Source organism: Phascolarctos cinereus, unplaced genomic scaffold (genome assembly GCF_003287225.1).
Source record: "Phascolarctos cinereus isolate Bilbo 61053 unplaced genomic scaffold, phaCin_HiC Scaffold_1;HRSCAF=81, whole genome shotgun sequence".
NCBI classification, from domain to species: Eukaryota; Metazoa; Chordata; class Mammalia; order Diprotodontia; family Phascolarctidae; genus Phascolarctos; species Phascolarctos cinereus.
Genome location: NW_027555514.1, coordinates 194,904,405 through 194,927,431, shown reverse-complemented (window position 1 = coordinate 194,927,431; position 23,027 = coordinate 194,904,405). Strand labels below are relative to the sequence as shown.

The window sequence follows — 23,027 nt, the reverse complement described above, 5'->3', positions numbered from 1 at the left end:
GGCCCTGAAGTCAGGAGGACCTGAGTTCAAATCTGGTCTCAGACCAAATACCTGACTTGTGTGACCCTGGGCAAGCCACTCAACCCCAATTGCCTAAAAACAAAAACAAAACAAAACAAACCTTTTTATATTGTTTTTTGAATGACAGCTCCCAATTATTGCCTAAAGGGCTCTTAACTATTCATAGTTCTAATGTATCAAAATATAAAAGAAAAATTAACCTTAACTACATATTAAGGTAGCACAAATGACAACCCAAAAAGTGAAACCAAGTATAGCAAACCCAATATAAAGTAGCTATGAAGACTGCACGAGAAAGGGAATTGCCTTCATTCAGTCATAATTACTAGCCTAGGTAGCCATCTTTGGGACAGCTAGGTGGCACAGTCGATAGAGTGCCAGGCCTGGAGGCAGGAGGACCTGAGTTCAAATTGGGACTCAGACATTTACTAGCTGTGTGACTGGGGGCCCTTTGCCTCCATTTCCTCATCAGTAAAATAAACTGGAGAAGGAAATGGCAAACTCTTCTAGCATCTTTGCCAAGAAAATCCAAATGGAGTCAAGAAGGGTAGGGTACAATTTTAAGGCTTAAACAACAAGCCATCTTTGAGTTCACAAAAGCTATACAAAAGTGAAGGCTATTATTGAAAAGAGCCATGAAAATCCAAAGGATACTAATTCCCAAGTAATACCCATCATTCATAAGTTGCCACTCAATCTACATGGCATCAGCAAAATATATAACGTTCACAATATACATACCTGTTCTCCATTAGCATCTTGTTGGGATATGGAGGTGATACTGAGTTCTCAAACATTTTATCAGAGCATAAAATCTTATAGTAGTTCTACCAAACTAGAAAAGTTTCACGTACTAGTGGTGTCCAACTTTATAACTGTCATCCAAGGACCAGTCAGATAAGGACAGCAAGGCATATCACCTGGATGCCCTAGTGTGCTGAATTTTTTTAATCAGGGCAACTACTGGTAACTATATACTAAGTCATAAAGAAGTTGCTGTCTATGATGGTGAAGAGCACCCACACTGTCAAAATCATGTGCCACTCAAATACTGAAGTATAGAAAAATATATATACGTTCTCAAGCCTATCATTCTCAAAAGAGGTTAAGAACACCTCAACTTTAAAAATGGGCAAACCATATGATATATTCAAGATCATGCAGCAAATCAGCAGCTGAATCAGAAAGCACAACTTATGTTCAAATCCAATAATTTGTTTGCCTGCAAACCCGAGTAGCTGAAATTGTTCAGATTTGTTCTGTGTAATGCTAATGTATGTGACCCTTTCCTCAGAGAATCCAAACAGAATGCATATTAAAGAAGTAACCACATATTAAATAAATCCATTCCACCCAAATATTTAATATAGTGATCTAATTACTTTAAAGACATTTATTGAGCAGCAAAAATATACAGACTGTATAATAAAGGACATGATACTAGAAAAAATACAAGTAGAATATGGAAAGAGCCCAGTGAATCTGATGTCATCTATTGGAAAGCTGACCTATACAGGTGTCAAAATTGAAAATGATTTGATAAAATCCTACTGAAGTAATCACAAATCTGTAGGGACTAATATCTAGTTAGTGAAGAGGCACTAATTATACCAAACAGGGTTCTGCCTCTAGATATACAGCCAAGGCTTTGCTAAATTTTTAAGAGCAAATTGTCTGCATAAATCTACTAGAAATTACTTCTAAAACGAAAAGGGACTTTGACTAACAGTTTTCAATTTCCTAATTTAATGACAAATTAAGACAACATATCTCTAACTAGAAAGTCCCCCCCCCCCATTTTATTCTATCCAGAGGCCAGTATAGGCAACAGGAAGATCTGTTTTTAAAGAAATGCAAGCACTCTTATAAAAGAGAACAGAACTCAAGAATACCTTTCACATAACAAAAGCAAAACTATGTAAAAAGGCCTTGCTACCTAGCTACAAGCTACAACAGCCCCTGCCTCTAAACCCTACCCTTGCTACTCACCCTAAAACATCATCGCCAATTCTAAAATACTTTAGGGTCTGCTTGGGCAATTGCTTTACCTATGTTCTTTTCTACAAAAACTCAGGTAGCAATTGAGATTTTTCTGCATTAATCAAAGTAATGTACCGAATACCATTTTAGGTATTGAGTTAAATCTCACATTTTAAGACAACTAGGTTACTTCTTTCATATATACATTTCTGGATTCTCTCAGGAAAGGGTCACATACATTAAACATTACACAGAACAAATTTGAACAGTTTTGGCTGCTCAGGGGTTTGCAGGCAAACAAATCAAGAGCTGACATATGAATATAAACATATTTAACGTGCTGCTTTATTTGAATAAAAATGGACTCACTTTGCAACCCCATGTACTCAGGGCCCTTTGGGCAGAGCATCTCAGGGAGACGCAAAATGACCAAGCAGAAAAACAAAAGTGCTTCCTAATGGATAATCTCCAATGGCTCAATCTTCCAATTCCTAGAATTTTCAGCCTCATTTATTCTAAGCCTCAGGTTCATATTTGTTATTCTAACAGTTTTAACTTTATCTTGATGGGAAAAAAACCCAACACTTTTTCCTGACCATTCAGAATAGAGGAAACCCTTTCTCCCTGCACAAAATACAACCACTTCAAATATTTGCTTAACTTTGTTGTTTTTGTCTACCAGTTATCCCTAGGAAATTTCCTATTAAGAAACAACAACGAGCAGTTTTGGAATAGGAATCAAGTCACTTAAACTAAAGTTTAACCAAATCGTATTAGTTTATTTTATAAACATGTAAAACCCAATAAATCAAACAGTATTTAATGTAGATTCCCAAGTGGTTGCAAACAAGCCCTTACCCACCTCATTTGTACAATCCTTTTGAGAGCAGCAGCAGCAATGGGAATTAAAGATGACCAACACCGAGCAAAAATCTCTCTTTGTAAAATCCATCAGAAAAGACTAGGTAGACAAGTTACCTTGTAGGTACTGAAGGGAATAGGGTGGGGATGTGTGGACAATGAGTGGGTTAGTGGTCTATTAAGATAAACTAAATTAACCCACAGCACAAGGAAGGCAGATTTCCAAGTTGGAATGAAGCATAGTTTCCTGTTTAACATTAGCCATGCTTCTCCAACTCTCAGACATCAGTTTCCTCTGCTTTGGAATCCAGCTGCTCTCTTTTAGCCCCAAGAGCAGTATTACATGCTAAGCAAAAATAAACTACTCTGCTTCACTGATCCTCCTCCAACAACAAAAGTTCCCAAGGGCAGGTAAAATGAGATTTTTATTTAATCAAAGCTCCACCTCCTAACCCATGGGATCCTCCCCCTCTTCATAAGGGCAATTATCTCAATGGCTAGTAAGTACATAAAACTAGAAATCTGTTTAACTAAATACTTAATCTGAAAAGACAAAAAAGGCAGAATTTAGTGGTAAAAAAAGACATAAGGTAGTAACAGTAACAATGATGTTTATATAGCTCATACTATGTGCCAGGCCAAATGTTTTTCTTTAAAAAAAAAAGGCACCATTTTACAAATATAATCTCATTTGATTCTGACAACAACCCTGGGAGGCAGGTGATATTATCCCCATTTTACACATGAAAAAACTAAGGCAAACAGAGCTAGGAAGGACCTCTGCAGTCCTAGTCCAACTCATATACATAAATCTCCTTTCTACTGCAAATCCTGCAATAGTAAAATAGTCTTTGAAGACATTCAATGAAGCAAAACACAAGCATTTTAAAAAAATCGGTCAAGTCAATAAGTATTTGGTAAGTGCCTACAATGTGCCAGACACTATAATAAATGCTGGGGATACAAAGAAATTGGATAGACAATCTCCCTGCTCACAACCATGTACAAATAAGAGGTGAGGGTTTACAGTATTAGTAAACCTGGTGCAATAGAAAATATTATCTTAGCTAAAATTAAATTTAAAGAAGTAATTATAACAGACATATGAAGTACATTTCACATGCATGTTACAATTTCTTCCCTTCCCTTTACCACTGAAGCAGTAGATTGAGGACCCTGGAGCAGTAGACTGAAAGTTGGTCAGCAACTTTGAGCACCTCTGAGTGTTCTAAGTAACTCTTGAAGACTATATGTTAAAGAACAAGTGATAATCTGTACAGAGAGAAGGAAGGGAGTTTCTTTACCTGGGAGTTCCCTACATCACAGATCCAGACTCTATCCTTATTTGACATTATTTAATGAAATATAGACTAAAGGTCTTATCAGATTCCAAAGTAAAATTGAGGGTTTTTTGTTTGTTTTCAACCAGATCAATGATTTCACTGAATAAAAACTCCCAGTGAGATAACTTCCTCTACCAATGCAGATCAGCACTTGCTCTACAATTTATAGTCTAGAGTTGCCTCTAAAAATTGGATTTACTAAGAATAATTCAGAATCCATATGGGTTTTATGAATTAATTTTGGGAAGTTATGTAGTCGTTATCTTCAACTTTAATAATTTTTTATTTACTAAGTGAACCATGTTCATTCTATAATAGATACCTTTAAAAGGCACCTACAATAAATGTCTCTCAGATAGGTTCTAGGCCACTCATACAGGTTTTCTTTTACTTTAAGGGTCCAAACTAACTGTTATAGGGGATCAGGCAAAATTGTTATTATGACTCAAAAGAGTTCTTTACCACTACTGGAAAAATTTGAATACATGTTATACAGAAATTCCAAACAAAGCCCATGCAAGTTGGCATCCCAGTCCATCAGCACAGGGTTTAGGAAAAAAGGTACTCTATATTATATATTTATTTGTATCATAGTATTATATATTTCCTACATCAACAAGGATCATAAGAAAAAAATATTTTACCTCTAACATATAAAAATTAAAAACTAAAATGAGAGATGGAATGATTTCTTCTGAATAAGCACTGTTAAGGCTCTACCATCCACAACATGAATACAACTTACAGTCTACTCCTTTATTAAGTGGGAGCTTATTCCAATGGATCTGAGACAGTACAAACAATTCACCAACTCTTTAACCCCCTATCTAATCAGAGATCAGCTTCAATGTTTCTGTAAAAGAGCAGGGTGAATTATATACTCAGCTATGCAAAAACTAAAAGGAATTTTACCCTAACTACTTTAATCCTTTCTTTTCCCCCTCAGAGAGAACATTCAGACCTTGAAATCTAGGGGCTAATGGAATTAGTGACAAAGTCAAATTACACAAACAAAGTAATTAAGATCTCCACATTTCTTGCTTGGTTGTTAAGGGGCTGGATTAAGCCAGATACTTACTGGTATGAACCATTAGTTTACAGGAATTCGAACAGACCCTATGATCCTGATGGAAAACAAGCCTCCTCCAATTTCCCTACCAAACCTTGCTAAGTAATACTGTTACAGGAAATTAGTTTGTCTCATGATTCCCATAACATACCAAGGTCTATTGCTCTTTGGGGTATAAAAAAAACCCAAAAAAACTTGTACGCTACTGCAACCTCAAAAGTGCTGTCCTTCATATATAAAAGCAATTAACTGACAACCGTACTTATTTAAGGGATTCTTCTAGAAGCAACACTGGGTCATACAGAAAACATTCCCCCCTACACTGTCATTGAGTTGTTCTGGAAATCAATAGTATGCAGGAAGGCAGGTAACTTAATATCTAAAATAAAATGCAGTTATGAAACTATTTTTCTTTATTCAAAGCTGACTGGCTAATACTCAGCTTAAGTCACTGTTACTGGCTAAAAGCTATTCTCTCACCAATTGAGCTCTCTAGGCCAGATGCCTTGAAATGAGTTGAGGTCTGGAAATAAAGGCAAAAGTTAGCAACAAAAAAGGTAATTTCTCTCCTATCCTAAGTCTTTGCTTTGGCCTATCACTATTGCGATTAATAACAAAATTTTTTAAAAGTTCGATTTTTTACTTGCTCAATGCATTTAGTATCTGACTTTAATATTAATGTTTATACACAAAAAAAATTTTAATAACCAGGTTGCTGAGTGTACTGGTTACATTCAGAACAAAAGGAGATTGGACAAGTGTCTTATGCCAGAAAAAAGTAAATTCTGTAGTGATCTTGTTCTTTATATAAGAAAGGGCCACCAAGTTGATCTGCCTCTAGCACAGAAAGAGGGACTTGCCCATCAGGATTCTTGGCTCCTAATGTGATCTCAAGGCTTCAAATAAGGAAAACAGCAGTATTCACATGAACATGGAGAGCAAGGCTTGTGTGTGTTAGTGTTCAATAATGTGATGAGTTAAATTTTTTCAAAAATCTTGTTTGGTTTACTCGTTTATGAAATTGAAAAGGATAATAGGCTCATAAATATAGAGTGGGAAAAGACTTCAAGAGGTCATCTAGTCTAATCCTTTCTCCTTTTATAAGTGGAGAAACAAAGGCTCAGGGAGGTTAAGTGACTTTCTAAGGTCACACAGGTGATACATAAGTGAGCAGGGACTCAGCCTCAGTCTTTTGACTCTAACAAGAATTCTTACAAGTATAGCAATGATGACAATTTACGAGCTTTCATAACCTGTTTTTTGCATTTCTAATGCAACAGGGCAGACAAAAGCATCAGCATACCTAGGTGGGGAATTCTGCACTTGCTACAGTGGGTGGACCTTGTACATGCCATGTAACCCGTTTTTAACTATAAAATAATGGGGAGGTTGGATTAGGTTATGTCTAAAGATTCTTTCATCTTTACATCTTATGGTACAACAAATGTCACACCTGATTTTATATTTTATTTACTTGTGAAAATGTCAGTCTCTCCTGCTGGACTGTAACTTGGGAAGGCCGAGATGTCCTAATCACTCTGGCTATTTTTCCTTAGGGCTAGTACAAAACAGGTGCTCAATAAACATTTCGTGAGCTGAACTATGCACAATCCAGGTTATCAGCCACACAACTCAGGCTTATGTGAGGCTGGAAATTTGGAAACTACATTTCAAGTAAGGACGACAGTCATCTTGTGACAATTGACTTCCATTAACAAAAAAGTAAGAACTCCAATTCCTATGCAATGACTCACTACTGAATACAGCTTACAGACATACATTTGTGGATTTGGAAAAGGGAAAAAGCAAGAGACCTAGGTCTTGGTGCCATGTCCTAATAGCCATGTAACTAAAGGCAAGTCATTTCACCCTTTTGATGTCTCAGTTTCTTTATTTGTAAAGAAGAGATGAACATGTTTGCACTGACCTGTTCCACAGGGATATGAGTGAAAGTGCTTTGCAAAACAATATATAAATGTGAACTATATTGATAGCTTACTTTAGACCAATTTTAGTATGAAAAATCAGATTTACACATGAAAGTAATCAAAGCAATGATCATTCTCTTTACCAAAGGATTAACAATGGTACTTGGGTGGAAGGGAAGCTCCTCTAGTGTTTTTCTTTTTTATTCTTTTTTAAAAATATATAAATATATAATAAATAAATAAATGTATATATAAATTTATTTTAGTTTTCAACATTTACTTCCACATTTCACCCCATCTTGCCCCTCCCCCACCCCAAGATGGCATACATTCTGAATACCCCTTCCTCTAGTCTGCCCTCCCTTCTATCTCTCCCCTCCTCTTATTCCCTTCCCCTTCTATTTTCCTGAGGGCAGGATATATTTCTGTACCTCATTTCCTGTATTTCTTATTTCCCAGCTGCATGTGGAAACATTTTTTTTGAACATGTGTTTTTTTAAAACTTTGGGTTCCAAATTTTCTCCCTTCCTCCTACCCCAGCCACCCTCATTTAAAAGGCAAGCAACTCAATACAGGCCATACTTCCATAGTAGACATGTTGCAAAAAACTAACTCTATTTCTCTTAATCCTATTCTGCCCCCCCCAATTTATTCTATTCTTTCTTTTGACCCTGTCCCTCCTCAGAAGTACTTCCTTCTGAGTATCCCTTTCCCAATCTGCCCTTCTCTCTATCATCCCCCTGCTCTCTTGTCCCCTTCCTCCCCTATTTTCCTGTAGGGTAAGACAGCTTTCCATACCCAATTGAGTGTGGATGTTATTCCCTCCTTAAGCCACATCCTATGAGAATAAGACTCATCACCCTGTTTCCCCTCCACTGTAAGAAGCTTTTCTTGTTTGTTTTGTGCGAGATAATGTACCCCATTCTATCTCTCCCTTTCTCCTTCTCCTAGTATAATACTCTCACCCCTTAATTTTATTCTCCAGATATCACCCCTTCAACTATCTATACATACATATAATTTTTTCCCCTCCCACTACCCTAATACTGACAAAGGTCTCATGAGTTATAAATATCATCTTTCCATGCAGGAATGTAAACAGTTCAGCCTTAATAAGTCTCTTATGATTTCTCTTTCCTGTTTACCTCTTCATGTTCCACTTGAGTCTTGTATTTGAAAGCCAAAATTTCTATTCAGCTCTGGTCTTTTCATCAAGAATGCTTGAAAGTCCTCTATTTCACCGAATGACGATTTTTCCCCCTGAAGGATTATACTCAGTTTTGCTGGGTAGGTGATTCTTGGTTGTAATCCTATCTCCTTTGCCCTCTGGAATATTATATTCCATGCCCTGCGGTCCTTTAATGTAGAAGCTGCTAAATCTTGTGTTATCCTGATTGTGTTTCCATAGTACTTGAATTGTTTCCTTCTGGCAGCTTGTAATATTTTCTCCTTGACCTGGGAACTCTGGAATTTGGCTACAATATTCCTAGGAGTTTTCCTTTGGGGATCTCTTTCAGGAGATTGGTGGATTCTTTCAATTTCTATTTTGCCCTCTGGTTCTAAAATATCAGGGCAGTTTTCCTTGATAATTTCTTGAAAGATGATGTCTAGGCTCTTTTGTTGTTCATGGCTTTCAGATAGTCCAATAATTTTTAATTTTTAAATTCTCTCTCCTATTTTCCAGGTCAGTTGTTTTTCCAATGAGATATTTCACATTGTTTTCTAATTTTTCATTCTTTTGGATTTGTTCTACTGTGTCGTGATTTCTCATAAAGTCACTATCTTCCAACTGTTGTATTCTAATTTTTAAGGAAGTATTTTCTTCAGTAATCTTTTGGACTTCCTTTTCCATTTGGCCAATTTTGCATTTTAGGGCATTCTTCTCCTCACTGGCTTTTTGGACCTCTTTTGCCATTTGGGTTAGGCTATTTTTTAAGGTGTTATTTTCTTCAGTATTTTTTTGGGTCTCCTTTAGCAAGTTGTTGACTTGTTTTTCATGATTTTCTTGCATCACTTTCATTTCTCTTCCCAGTTTTTCCTCTACTTCTCTTACCTGCTTCTCAAAATCCCTTTTGAGCTCTTCCAAGGCCTGGAACGAGGATTCATATTTTTCTTGGAGGCTTTGGATGTGGGAGCTTTGACTTTGTTGTCTTCTTCTGGTTGTATGTTTTGATCTTTTTTGTCACCAAAGTAGGATAATATAGTCTGACTCTTTTTGCAAGATTTGCTCATGATCCCAGCCAACTACTTGAGTTTTAAACTCTTTGTTAAGGTAAGAGTTTGCTTCCAATGTGGAGAATGTACTGTCCAAGCTTCGGGGGTTTGTATAGCCGTTTTCAGAGATAATTCTAGGGACCTGTAAATTTTCAGTTCTTCCAAGGTGGTATGATAAGGGTAGAAGTGTTTACTCTTTTCCTGGCCTGTGCTCTGGTCTTTGAGTGACCGGCCATGAGCAGTCTTTTCTCTCTTGGAACTGTGAGGAGGGTTTCCTCTCCACCACCATGACAACTTCTACTGTGCCAGCACTCCTCTTCACCCCAGGACTGCCACCCAGAACTGTGACCTAGATCCAAGCATGGGTAAAGCAAAAGATTCCTGCCTCAGCACCAGCAAAGAGATCCCTGCAGGTCCCCTCTGATCAGCCACTCGATTCCCCCTCAGTCTGTGGGCCGGAAGCTCAGAATGCAGCCACTGCCCTGGCGCCCGCTCTGCAGCTGGCTCTGACCTAGCTCCTCTCTCAGCACCGCAGAAACAGACTTTCCGCACTGACCTTCTAAACTGTCTGTGGCGTTCATGGATTGAGAAGTCTGGAAACTGCCACAGCTGCCTGTGATTCATTCCTCTGAGGCCTGCTCCAGGTTTGCTGCGGCCTGTGTGCCCATGCTGAACTGCACTCCTCTCCCCACCCGGTGCGATATGCCTTTCTGATCAAACCTCCAGGCTGGCTTGGGCTGGAAATTTGTTTTACTCTGTCTTTTTGTGGGTTCTGCTGCTTTAGAATTTGTTTAGAGCCATTTTTATGGGTATTTGGAGGGGTTTGGGGGAGAGCTCAAGCAAGTCACTGCTTTCATGCCGCCATCTTGGCTCTGCTCACCAGAAGCTCCTCTAGTGTTTTTCAAATAATTCAATTAAAAAAAAAATTTACATACAATTTATCAAAAATAAATTAGAAATTCTATAGTTTGCTCTCCTCTTTGAACTCACCAATGGCTTTAAGTTCAAATGGATCCAGACATTCTACAACTAACATGTGTGTACTTCCCCCTTTACTAGTAACACAAAATTTAGAATTAAAAGAGGAAGAAACCTAATGTTAGCAACTTTGCATAAAAAGAAAGCTCTATGAAATAGTTAAAGACTACTGTATTCTTTTATAAATTTTACAAAAGGTGTTCTATCCTGTAATCTACCTGGCCATTTGTAAAGAAAAAGTTTTAAAATGTGCTTTTAATTCACCATAACAGTATACATTTTTTAAAAATTTGTGCTATAAAAAATAAACAAATTGCATGTTCCTTTGAGATATTCAGGGGCAGGTCTTATTTATGCAGAGAAATAATCAGGAATTGGATTCCTTAAGATTAACAAGAGAAATTTAGAACTAGAAGAGATAGCACAGCTAAAGAATCTCCAATAGCAGCCTGCAAAACAGCAGCACTATTGTCTGTGATGTATAATGAAATCCACACCAGTTTCAAAATAGGAATATTGCAACACCAAAAGTGGCTGGTGGCCAAAAGAGATAGATAGCACACAATGTCTCAGTATATAGCTCCCACGTGCATGGCCATTTTCCCTGTTTGGGTATTTGAAACACCCAGTGGGACACAGTTGGAAATGAAGATATTGGTCCACAAACTCCTGTAAGTAGAAACCAGTGCAACAGAATTTATGTTGTGCTGTGTAGTTGGGGCTACTTGAAAAAGGGTAATTTCTATTAGGTGCATACATGGATGACTATGCTGAAAACAATACCAAACCAAACATTAAAATCACACCTTAATTCTGCTCTTAAAAACATGGAAAGAGTGAAGGCTTCTGTTCTTCACAGCAGAATGAATGCTATCACAGGTTCAGATGTAGAGACTAGATGATTGCCTATCTGATAGCAAACATCTATCTAACTAATGCAGGTCAACAGGCTCCTGGTGTACTTACATTGCAATGTGTGTGGTGTGTGTGTGTGTGTGTGTGTGTGTGTGTGTGTGTGTGTGTGTGTGTGTGTGTGTGTGTGTGTGTGTGTGTGTGTGTGTGTGTTAATCTCAAATGTGTTGTCTTCACTAAAATTTTTTTTCCCTTTCATTTACTGTTTTATTTTCCCCCACTTACACATAAAACCAATTGACATTTGTTTTTAAAAATTTGAGTTCCAAATTCTCTCCTTTCCTCTCCCCCCTCAATAAAGAAGGCAAACAATTCAATATTAGTTATACATGTGTAGTCATGCGCAGAAAGAAAACAGACAAAAACAAAAAACAAAAAACCTCAAGAAAAATAAAGTTAACTTCAAAAAAACCTTGAAAGACTTGTATGGGGGGCAGCTAGGTGGCACAGTGGATAGAGCACTGGCCCTGAGGTCAGGAGGACCCGAGTTCAAATCTGGCCTCAGACACATAACACTTCCTAGCTGTGTGACCCTGGGCAAGTCACTTAATCCCATTGCCTAGCCAAAAAACCCCAAAAAACCCCCAAAGACTTGTATGGACTGATGCTGAGCAGAACCAGGAGAATATTGTACGCAGTAACAGCCACATTGTGTGATGACTAACGTTGACAGACTTAGCCCTTCTCAGCAATGCAAGGATCTAAGACATCCCCAAAAGTCTCATGATGGAAAATGCTATCCACATCCAAAGAAAGAACTATGGAGTTTGAATGCAGATTGAAGCATACTTGTGTTTTGTTTCCTCTTTCTGATGGTTCCTCCTATTGCTTCTAATTCTTCCTTACAACACCACTAATGTGAAAATGTTTAATAGGAATGTATATGTACAGCCTATGTTAGATTGCAAGCTGTCTTAGGGAGGAAGAGAGAGAAGGAGAGAAAGAAGGAGGGAAGGGGAGAAAAATTTAAAGCTCAAAAGCTTATGGAAGTGATTGTTGATAAATCAAAATAAATTACTAAAATATCAACAAGCAAAAAAAAAAGAAAGAAAAATAAAGTAAAAAAAGTATGTTTCAATCTGTATTCAGGCACCATCAATTCTTTCTCTGAGGATGGACAGCATTTTTCATCATAAGTCCTTCAGAGTTGTCTTAGATCATTGTATTGCTGAGAATAGCCAAGTCATTCATAACTGATCATCTTGCAATACTGCTGTTACTTGGACACAGTACATTTCACTTTGCATCAACCCTTGAAAATCTTTCCAGGTTTTTCTGAGAGGATCCTGCTCATCATTTCTTATAGTACAAAGTATTCCTTTACAATTACATACTAAAACTTGTTCAGCCATTCCCCAATTGATAAATGATCATATCTTTTATGACCAGTTTTCAGATGAAGTTATCAAAGCTATATATAGCCATGAAAAAATACTTTTAACTCACTATTGATTAGGGAAATACAAATTAAAACAATTCTGAGGTACTATCTCATACCTATTAGATTGCCTAATAATATTGGAGGGGATGTGGGAAAAATGAGACATTAAGGCACTATTGGTGGAATTGTGAAATGATTCAACCATTCTGTACAGCAATTTGGAACTATGCCCAAAGGGCTATAAAATTATATATATCCTCTGACCTAGCAATACCACTAGGTCTGTATCCCAAAAGCGATAAAAACAAAAAAGAAAAGGATCTATATGTACAAAAATATTTATAGCAGCTCTTTTCTGGGGGCAAAGAATTAGAAATTGAGGAAATGCCCATCAACTGGGGAATGGCTGAATAAGTTCATTAAAGTTTTGAAAACGGTTGTGGGAATACATGATTAAAACATTTGCATTTGTATCTTCTATGTCACTACTGTACTATTTGTTCTTTCTGTTTTTGTTTTTTGGCTAGGCAATGGGGTTAAGTGACTTGCCCAGGGTCACACAGCTAATAAGTGTCAAATGTCTGAGGATGACTCCAAGGATGATGCTCTATCCACTGCACCACTTAGCTGCTCCTGTACTATAGATTGAAGGAATGAAGTCTCCTTCATTTCTAAAGCTAATAGAGTCATGAAACATTATGATACCTACTAAGGAACCTAGTTCTATCACTCAATTAAGCATCTACTGAATGGAGAGAGAGCTGGCCCTGGATTTAAAGATCTAGGCTCAAGTTCTGCCTTTGACATGTAACAGCTGTGTGAACTGTCTAGTCACTTAAACTCAATCCCCTAAGCAACTCTAGTAAAAACAAATTATAGATCTTCATCAGTTGGGGGAGTTTCTACACCGAATTCTTCAAATTGATGAAATTGCATTTCTGGGCCAAAACAAAACAAAACACCTGCTACGTTTAAAACATGATGTCAGATATTGGGGATACAAATACATAAAAAAAAATCCCAGCACCATCAAGAGAGTATGAAAAAATATGGCATTTGAACTAAGTCTTGAAGGAAGACAAGGACTCTGAAAGGTCAAAATTCTAGGCATAATGGATTACCTGGGCAAAAACACTCAAGCAGAACATTGAGTATAACTCAGAAGGTTTCCAGTGCAGTGCCCCAGGGATCTCCTTGGCTCTTTGTTGTTTAAAAAAAAAAACTTTTTAAAACAATGAGTTGGATAAAGACAGAGATGGCATATCAAATCTGATAAGACCCAAAGCTGGGAAGGCTAGCTAACATGGTAGCTATCAGAGTCAGGACCCAAAAAACCCTTGACAGGCTACATTCGAGCCACGAGAATATGGTCTTTGAACAAAGCCTGGATAAACACTTGTCAGGGATGTTGTAGATGGGCTTGCAGGTTGGATTAGATGACCTTTAGGGTCTCTCCACCTTATGTGATTTTCTATACAGCTAAGAAGGTCTGTGAAAAAGTGAGGAAATGGCCACAGAAGTACAGTTCTCTTTCCTTTCACAGGAAGATGATTAATGGAATAACTTTTTATAAGAAACAACTTGGAAAATTTCTAGCCACATTTCATCAGTATAACTTCTAAAGCAAGTTGTCTTCTTTCAAGTTTTAATCTATTTGCTCGCTAGGATGAGGAACTATTTGTTCATTTGATAATATAATCATGATTTAATAAATAACAGAATTAGTCAATAAAGAAATTACAAAGAAAAGCAATTTTAAGAAAGAAGTAAAGGATGAGTATTATATTTCAATCTTCTTTCTTAGGTTACAAGTCTGTGAGAATAATGTTACCACTGGGGGGTGGGGTGGGGGAATGCATTGGAGAAAAGGAAATTTTTAAAAAATGGTATATTTGATTTTAGCTAGAAATAAGAAACTAAGGTTTATGGATGAAGATCTGGATGTCACTGGTTCAAGCTGAGAAGACATCCTTACCAAGCCATTAAGAGAAGAGATTTTAATACTGAGCCTTGTGGTTAAACCATTTAGCTAGGAATTAACCTAATGAAATAGTATTATAAATTCACATGTTGAGACAAAGCCTTAAGAGTACCTTTTAATGTAAATGTTAACTAAGAACCTACAAGATACGTATTGCTGGATTGCTGAATGAATAATGAACTGAAAAACATTTAGATGGTAAATGGGGGGGGGGGGGGGACAGAAATCAATTCATCCTACTATTCTTTGAACCTAAATGCAGCAACCTATTTATAAGACTTCTCTTGTTCTATATTCCAGAATATACTGCAACACAGTTAAAATTTTAATTCTGGAACACTAGCTACCAATATGCAACTATGCTACATAAAACATGAAAAACAATCAACTATTCACAGGGCACACCCCTTATTTTCCAGCAAATTCATATATCAAAATGATCATGGTCCTCTAAAATTTTCCTGTCCCCAATCTTTTTTGGAAAAATCAAAGCCAACACATACAACCCATATATGACAAAGTTTTTCCTTCTCATTAAAGATCTGTAAGAATACTATTCTTACTAGCTAGAAAATCTAAATGTTGATCATTACCACAGTTACCATTTTTTAGTATCTTAAAAATTTAGTAGAATCACGTGGTTTAATTTTGATGCTTTCTGTCATGCATTTAAATCACAGTACCTCTTTTAACACTACCTCACCTGTTTTGTAATTATTTACCTAATGATTTTGTTAAATGTCTCAACTGGACAGTACTGGAAAGCCCTGCTAGCAGACCACTGTAGCCAAGGGCAATTTAAACACTAGTCAGCTATTAACTTATGATCACTAGGATCTAGCACCTAGCTCAATATATGTTTGTTGAGTGAATTAAACTAAATCACTGAGGATAAACTGGACAAGCAAATCTTGGGTACAATATCCTGAATTTAAAACCTAAAAATTTGCTATTTTTCAGAAGATCTAATTTATAGATCTTAAAAAATTATCAAACTGAATTTCCTGGGTGAGGTATGGGGTATAAAAGATAGGATATTTGCAATGTAGAAAAGTGATGATCTTTCTGTAATCTTTTTATGTTTTCCAAGTGATACTATACCTTCTATCAGGATTTACTTGAATACAAGCAAGGCCCAGTATAAATGGGCAAAGTAAGAATTCAGTAGGAGCTGGGTTTTTTTTTTTTAGGAGGAAAGGGGGAAAACCATTCACTAGAATGCTGTTCTAAAAGCAAAAGCTTCAATATTTTTCTCCTAAACTTTTCAGCATGTCTTACTTTTTTCTTTACTGTATCAAGCGATATCATCCATCCTGAGATCCCTGCTCTACATGGCAAAAGCTCAAGAATTGGTCAAAATGCAGGGGCAAACTTACACTGGTCACCCGACGGTAGATCTGCGCAGCATTTTGGCACTCAGAATAAGGGTATTCGGATGTGGCCATCTCAAGCATGCACATTCCAAAAGCATACACGTCAACGGACTCATCATATTTTTCCTCGTACATCTCAGGGGCCATGAACTCTGGGGTACCTTAAATTAAAAGAACGATTCAGTCTCAATTCGAGCAGAGGCAGCAGACGTTACTCACCGCAGGGAGAAGCAGAGGGGGCCACCTGTGAAAGAAAAGAAAAAGTAGAAGCAAAAAATGAGGGAGGAACCCTACTTAAGTCTGTTGCATCAATGTAACTAATAGGTGTCCTGCACTGCAAGGCCTTTATGAGAAATAACGAACAGAGTGGAAAAATATTTGTTGCCTCATAAATGAGTTTAATGAACAAGAAAAATCAAGATAAAGCCCATGGCTATAATTGAATATAACTCAGACTGATGATAAATGAAGAGAAAAAAGTAAGGGGCCAGCAAGGCTACAAATGAAGTATAACACCTACCTGCCCTAAAAATTTCTAAATACCTGCTGCCCTCTGCTGCCAAGCAGTAGTACTGATTAAAATTACCAGCTAGTCTCTTAACCATTCATATATTCCATCTGTTCAGTTCCACTTTATAAAGGCCTTGCAATGAAAAACCCAGTGTTCAATAAAAATTTGCAAGGAATTAGTTAAAATTAAATTGTCCACAAAGGCCACTCACCAGAGCCCTTTTGTTCATATACTTACCATCACACCTGCAGTACACATTATAAGCCTACTGCAGATACAGGAAATATAGTGAAGGGCATCCTACAGGCAAAAAAAATACTCAGAAATACAGAGAGATTGAGTTATAAGAGAGTGTGTTTAAGGAAGGTTAATCCTAGACTCTTTAAATTACAGTGCATTCCCACAGGGAACTGTACACTGTATGAATGAGGCCAAAGATTTGAAGATGTCAAACAAAATATTTTTCTGGCCAATTTTAGGAAAACTCAATTTGAGATTCTCCTATTAATTATTAACAATAAAACAAAAATGACAGCATGACAAATATCTAATACTTGTGGTGACATTTGCAAATGTAAAAAGTAATCCACGTGTTCTACTTGTCCTTTTCCAAGAACATCTAAAAATCTGATCTAACTGGGAAACAGATGATTTTTAAAGTTGTCTGGTTTGAAAACATTTCAAAATCTATGGCAACCTTCTGAGATTATGCCTTTAGGAGAGAATGATTAGAGACAGCAGAGTGCTTTCTCCTCCTTTTTCTTGCTCCAAAAGACTGATACGGACAGTTTATTTTCTTTTTCAGACTCTTAACTCCTTCCAGAGATCTGGGAGAAAAACTGGTCAATAAAACCATTTGGTCAGTGATTTTAATATTTTCTAACCAGGCTGCATTCACAGCAAATGCTGAACATATCAAATGGGCTATTTATTTAGATACACAGTAAAAAAAAAAATCAGAATTCAACTAAAGTTCCATTTCTTTAATATCATTTTGTACTTCCTCAACATACAAGTATTGCTCAAATGCTGACTGAATTGCTTAACAAAAGTCAAAAAAATTCAAAGTACTTGATCACCACAGAAAACTTTGAAATATCAATACTATCCAAGATGTTTTTTAAAAAGCTTCTAGAAGCACAATTACCAAGAGTTCACTCCTTGTAAGCAGAAATAATCATATACTCAAGTAATAATTTTTTTTAATTGACTTTACTTAATGAAAAACATGCCAAGAAGACCAAGCCTCTAGATAAAAGAATGCCAGAGCGGCCAGCTAGACTCCAAGGCACACTGGAAACATACCTATCACACTCTTGGCAAAAGAAGCCCGCTTCAGAGTTGCCAGACCCAGGTCTCCAATCTTGACTGATCCTGTTGGGCCAGTGATAAAGATGTTGTCACACTTAAGGTCCCGATGAATAATAGGTGGTGTTCGGGTATGAAGAAACTGAAGCCCTTTCAGAATCTGACGGCACCAGCTTCTCAGAACTTTGATCTTCATCACCTTAAACCTTTTTAGATACCTGTAAGAAAAAGCAAACACCAAAGAGTTGTTCATGTTATAAAGTCCACTGCTTTGAAGTACTCCATTAAATTCTAACATAACAGAGATAATATTTTGAATATGATATTCCTAAGATACAGTGGCTTTAAAAGTTGGTGTGACACTGATAGTCTAAAATTTAATTTCATTACAGGCAGAGAAAAATTGTCTAACTTCTCTTATAAATATAATATGAAATTGTCAAAAAAGATTCTTAAAAGAATCAGATGCTCAGATAATTGCTTCAAAATTGGCAATATTTCAAGTGAAAAGGATGGATTAGGTTAGTTGATGATAGTTCTGAAACAACTCCCAATTGCAAAGCTAACAAATCACATATGTGATAATCTCTGACGTGAATGAGCATGACAGATGACATCATATGCCAGGCCAGCTAAACCATCGTGGCTACAACCACACCTTAGACCCTAGTGGAGACAGTCCAGTACCCTGAGCCCAGCAGCTCCAAGAACAGCAGTGCCCCTTAAACCACTGGCCTTGCTTCCAGCTTAGCCCTCATAGAAATCACCGAGAATAGCAAATCTTACAGAGAAGTCATCCATCATGCCTACCACTGTCAAGATGAACTGTTGGTAGAGTTGTGAACTGATCCAGCCACTTTGGAGAGCAATTTGGAAGTATGCCCAAAGTAAGAGCTATGAAACTGTGCATACCCTCTGATTCAGCAATACCACTACTAAGTCTGTTTCCCAAAGAGATCAAAGGAAAAGGATCTATATGTACAAAAATATTTATAGCAGCCCTTTTTGTGGTGGCAAAGAATTGGAAACTGAGGGGATGCCCATCAATTAGGCAATGGCTGAACAAGTTATGGTATATGATTGTAATACAATATTATTATATTGTAATACTATTATGGTATAAGAAATTACAGACAGGATGATTTCAGAGAAACTTGGAAAGACTAACATGAACTAATGCAGAGTGAAGTGAGCAGAACCAGATCATCATACACAACACCAGCAATACTGTATAATGAACAACTGTGAATGATTTAGCTCTTCTCAGCAATACAATGATCTAAGATAACCCCAAAGGACTCATGATGAAAGATGCTATCCCCCTATAAAGAAAGAATTGATAGAGACTGAGGGCAGACTAAAGAATACTAATTTTTACTTTCTCTATTTTTGGTTGTTGTTTGAGTTTTCTTCCACAAAATGACAATTTGGAAATGTTTTACATGACTGCACATATATAACCTTTAGCTTACCATCTTAGGGAGGTAGAAAAAAGGGAAGGAGGAAGAGAATTTGGAATTCAAATTAAAGACAAATGAATGTTAACAGGTAATTGGTGAAATAAAAATTTTTTAAAATTACCAAAAAAAAAGACTTAACAGTTGACTAACTCTCCTAGGGACAGTAGCCACCTGCTTCCAGACTGGACCCTACAGATGTAGGGCAAAGGAGCAACCTTTGAGGGGAAATTTCCTCTGCAAATGCTGCAGCAACTGTAGCTACTAAAGGTTTGGAAAAGAAAGTTCTAACCACTAGAGTTCTTTGGCACTGTCAAATGTTTCAACATTAGGAACTAATATGGTATTATTGATAGAAATGATGTTAAAGAAGATGCATAATTATTTGCTTTACTTTCCTTCTGACCTGAAGTGGACGGACACACACACACACACACACACACACACACAGAAAAAGAGAAAAAAATGAGCTTCAACCTGCACTCAGTACTCTATTTGAAAACAGGTATAGAATGTTTCATCCTAAGTCTTTTGGAATTGTAGTGAGTCAGTGTGTTGATCACAGTAAAGAAGTCTTTCAAAGATTATTATCCAGATTCATTAAAAAAATTTTTTTTCATTGAACAACAACAAAAAAATCTACTTTTTCTCCTACTCTACCTCCAGGGAGGCTGGGGTCGGGGAGGGGGGAACGTCCCCGCATGGCGGGGAGGGAAGAAAGGAGGATGACAAAGACAACTTTTATAACAAATACATAGTAAAGCAAAATTAATTCCCGCATTGGCTATGATATATCTGTTATGTATGTATATATGTGTATATGCATATGTGTGTGTGTATGTACGTATGTGCAACCTGGGTCTGTCAGTTCTTTCTCTGGAGGTAGGTAACATGTTTAATCATAGCATCATGATTGGTCATAGATTAGATTTCTTAATTAGATTACAGTTCTTAAGTCTTTCAAGGTTGTTCGTCTTTATGTTGTTGTTACTATCTAAACTGTTTTTCTCCCTTAAGTCTGCATCAGTTTATAAAAGACTTTCCAGATTTTTCTGAAATTGTTCCTTTCATCATTTCTTTCTCCACACCATTTTCACATTAGTCATGTTGTAAAGAAGAATTAAAACCAAGGGGAAAAACCATGAGAAAGAAAGAAACAAACAAACAAAAAAAGGAGACAGAAAGAAAGAGCAAATAATATACTTCAATCTGCATTCAGACTCCATAGTTCTTTTTCTGGATGTGGACAGCATTTTCCATCATGAGACCTTTGGAGTTGTCTTAGATCCTTGCATGGCTAAGAAGAAATAAGTCCATCAAAGTTAGTCACTGCATATAATGTGACCGTTACCGTGTAGAACGTCCTCCTGGTTCTGCTCACTTTACTCAACCTCAATTCATAAGCCTTTCCAGGTTTTTCTGAAGTCCTCCGGGTCATCATTTCTTACAGCACAAAAGAATTCCATTAACATTAATATACCACAATTTATTTAGCCATTCCCCAACTGGGTATCCCTTCAATTTCCAATTCTTTGCCACCACACAAAGAGCTGCTATAAATATTTTTGTACATGTGGGTCCTTTTCCCATTTGTATGATCTCTTTGGGATACAGACCTAGAAGTGGCATTACTAGATCAAAGGATAGGTACAGTTTTATAGCCCTTTGGGCATAGTTCCAAATTACTCTTCAGAATGACTGGATCAGTTCACAACTCCACCAACAATGCATTAGTGTTCCAATTTTCCACATCTCCAACATTTATCGTTTTCCTGTTTTGTCATATTAGCCAATCTGATAGGTGTGATGTGGTACCTCAAAGTTGTTTTGATTTGCATTTCTCTAATCGATCATCATTTCTTATAGCACAACAGTATTCCATTACTATCATACAGAACAACCTGTTCAGACATTCCCCAACTGATGGTCACTCCTTTAGTTTCTAGTTCTTACATTACAAAAAGAGCTTCTGTAAATACTTTTGTACATAATGGGTCCTTTTCCTTTCATTTCTTTGGGGTACGGGCTTTACTGTGGTATTACTGGGTCAGAGGGAAGTGCCCAGTTTAGTAATCATTTAGGCATACCTACAATTTTTTTCCAGAATGACTGGCCCAATTCACAGCTCTACCAAAAGTCACATTTACCACTCTGCTTTTTTGTCAAGTCTGTTAATCTAATGGATGTGAGGTGGAGCTTCAAAGTTCTTTTAATTGGCCTTTCTCCACAAGACCACTTTTTCATATGGCTTGGATTTTGTCCTTAAAAATTATTTAGACATGAGATTTTTTTTTAACATCTATTTAACTGGTCACATGTACATGGATGTCTCATCAGTACCTCATATTTGACTTATCTAAAACTGAAATCTTTCTGCTAAATTCTCCTGATTCCCAAATTTTTGTAAATGGTGCCACCATTCTCCACACAAACATGCTGATAAACATAGCTATATTTTACTCATTTTACCTTTCAAATCCCCCCAATCCAACTGTCCTTTGATTCTTTTATCATCATTTACATCTTCCCCACTCCTTACTATTTCTACTATCACCACTATAATTCAGACCCACATTAACTCTTCATTGAACTATTGCAATGTTAGTAACCTTTGGAATTATTTTTTTCTTCAATCCACCCTATAGAATGATGCTTAATGTACAGCTCTTACCAAATCTTTCTATTGCCTCTTTAGCCTAATTTTCAAGACCCCTTCCATAAGCTGGCTCCAACCAACTTTTTCAGCATTAGCTCAAACTATTCTTTCCATATTTGATGTTCCTAATTGCCATTCCCTGCATAGGACCTACAATAATTCCTTCCTGGAGGGGTGAGTTAGGTGGGGAACAGGAGCTAGATCTCTGAAGGGAATATTTTTAACTCTGATTTTCTATGTTCCCTTAAGGCTCTGTCCAAATTCTGTTTCAATTCCAGTCTCTAATCCTGAGGAAGACATATTTTCCAGACATATTTAGAGAAAACGTTTAAGAGCCCAAAGACAAAATAGGATTTAACCTCAATTAACGTTCAATATGCTTTGAACTTATTCTAGCCACTAGAGGGCTATCTTGCTATATAATTTTAGTTGCCTTGTGTCTTTTCAGTTCCACCAAAGGAAAACACTTTCAATTATAGCTTGGAATGTCAATTCACAATCAAATATGGCTGAGATAATTGCTATACCAACTCTCTATTCTTACTGTTCCAATAAATTATCATTAAATTAAGCCCAAATAACTCTATAAATCAAAGTAAGTTTTTATATTTCAAAAGAGATTAACATTTTGAAAACCTTAAAGTACTATATAATTTATAAGTGATTACTATGGGCAGCTAGGCAATAAAATGGATAGAGGACTGGGCCTGCAGTCAAGAAAAACTGAGCTAAAAATCAAGCCTCAGACTTACTGCAAGTAACTTAATATTGGCCTACCTAAGTTTACTCAACTATAAAATGAGGCTGAAAATAGTACCTCCCTTACAGGGTTATTGTAAGGATAAAATGAGATAATATCTAAATATCTTCATGCAGCGCTTGGCAGCTGTATTAACAGAATGGATGTCAGACAGAATTGAAAAGGATTTTGACAAATTATTGGGATGAATCTAATAAGTTGAAACTCAATTGGGATAAATAAGTCAATCAAAAAACATTTGGTAAGTGCCAACTATGTGTCAAGCACTATGTGAAGAACTGGGGATACAAAGAA

The 23,027-nt window shown here is 36.8% G+C and overlaps 1 protein-coding gene across 10 annotated transcripts in view; it reads right to left on the bottom strand.

Annotated features, from left to right (window-relative positions):
* The window catches only part of WNK1 (WNK lysine deficient protein kinase 1), a 154,998-nt gene that overhangs the window by 59,286 nt on the left and 72,685 nt on the right, over positions 1–23,027 (bottom strand). For 9 of the 10 annotated variants that reach the window (XM_021001477.2, XM_078156046.1, XM_078156041.1 and 6 more), the window contains 2 exons: positions 17,858–18,078; positions 16,045–16,202 (listed from right to left, as the gene is read on the bottom strand). In XM_021001477.2, the coding sequence (XP_020857136.1) occupies positions 16,045–16,202; positions 17,858–18,078 (379 nt within the window). Of the gene's footprint in view, positions 1–2,863; positions 3,221–16,044; positions 16,203–17,857; positions 18,079–23,027 lie in introns of those variants that run through there. The other variant, XM_021001489.2, reaches the window with a different exon arrangement.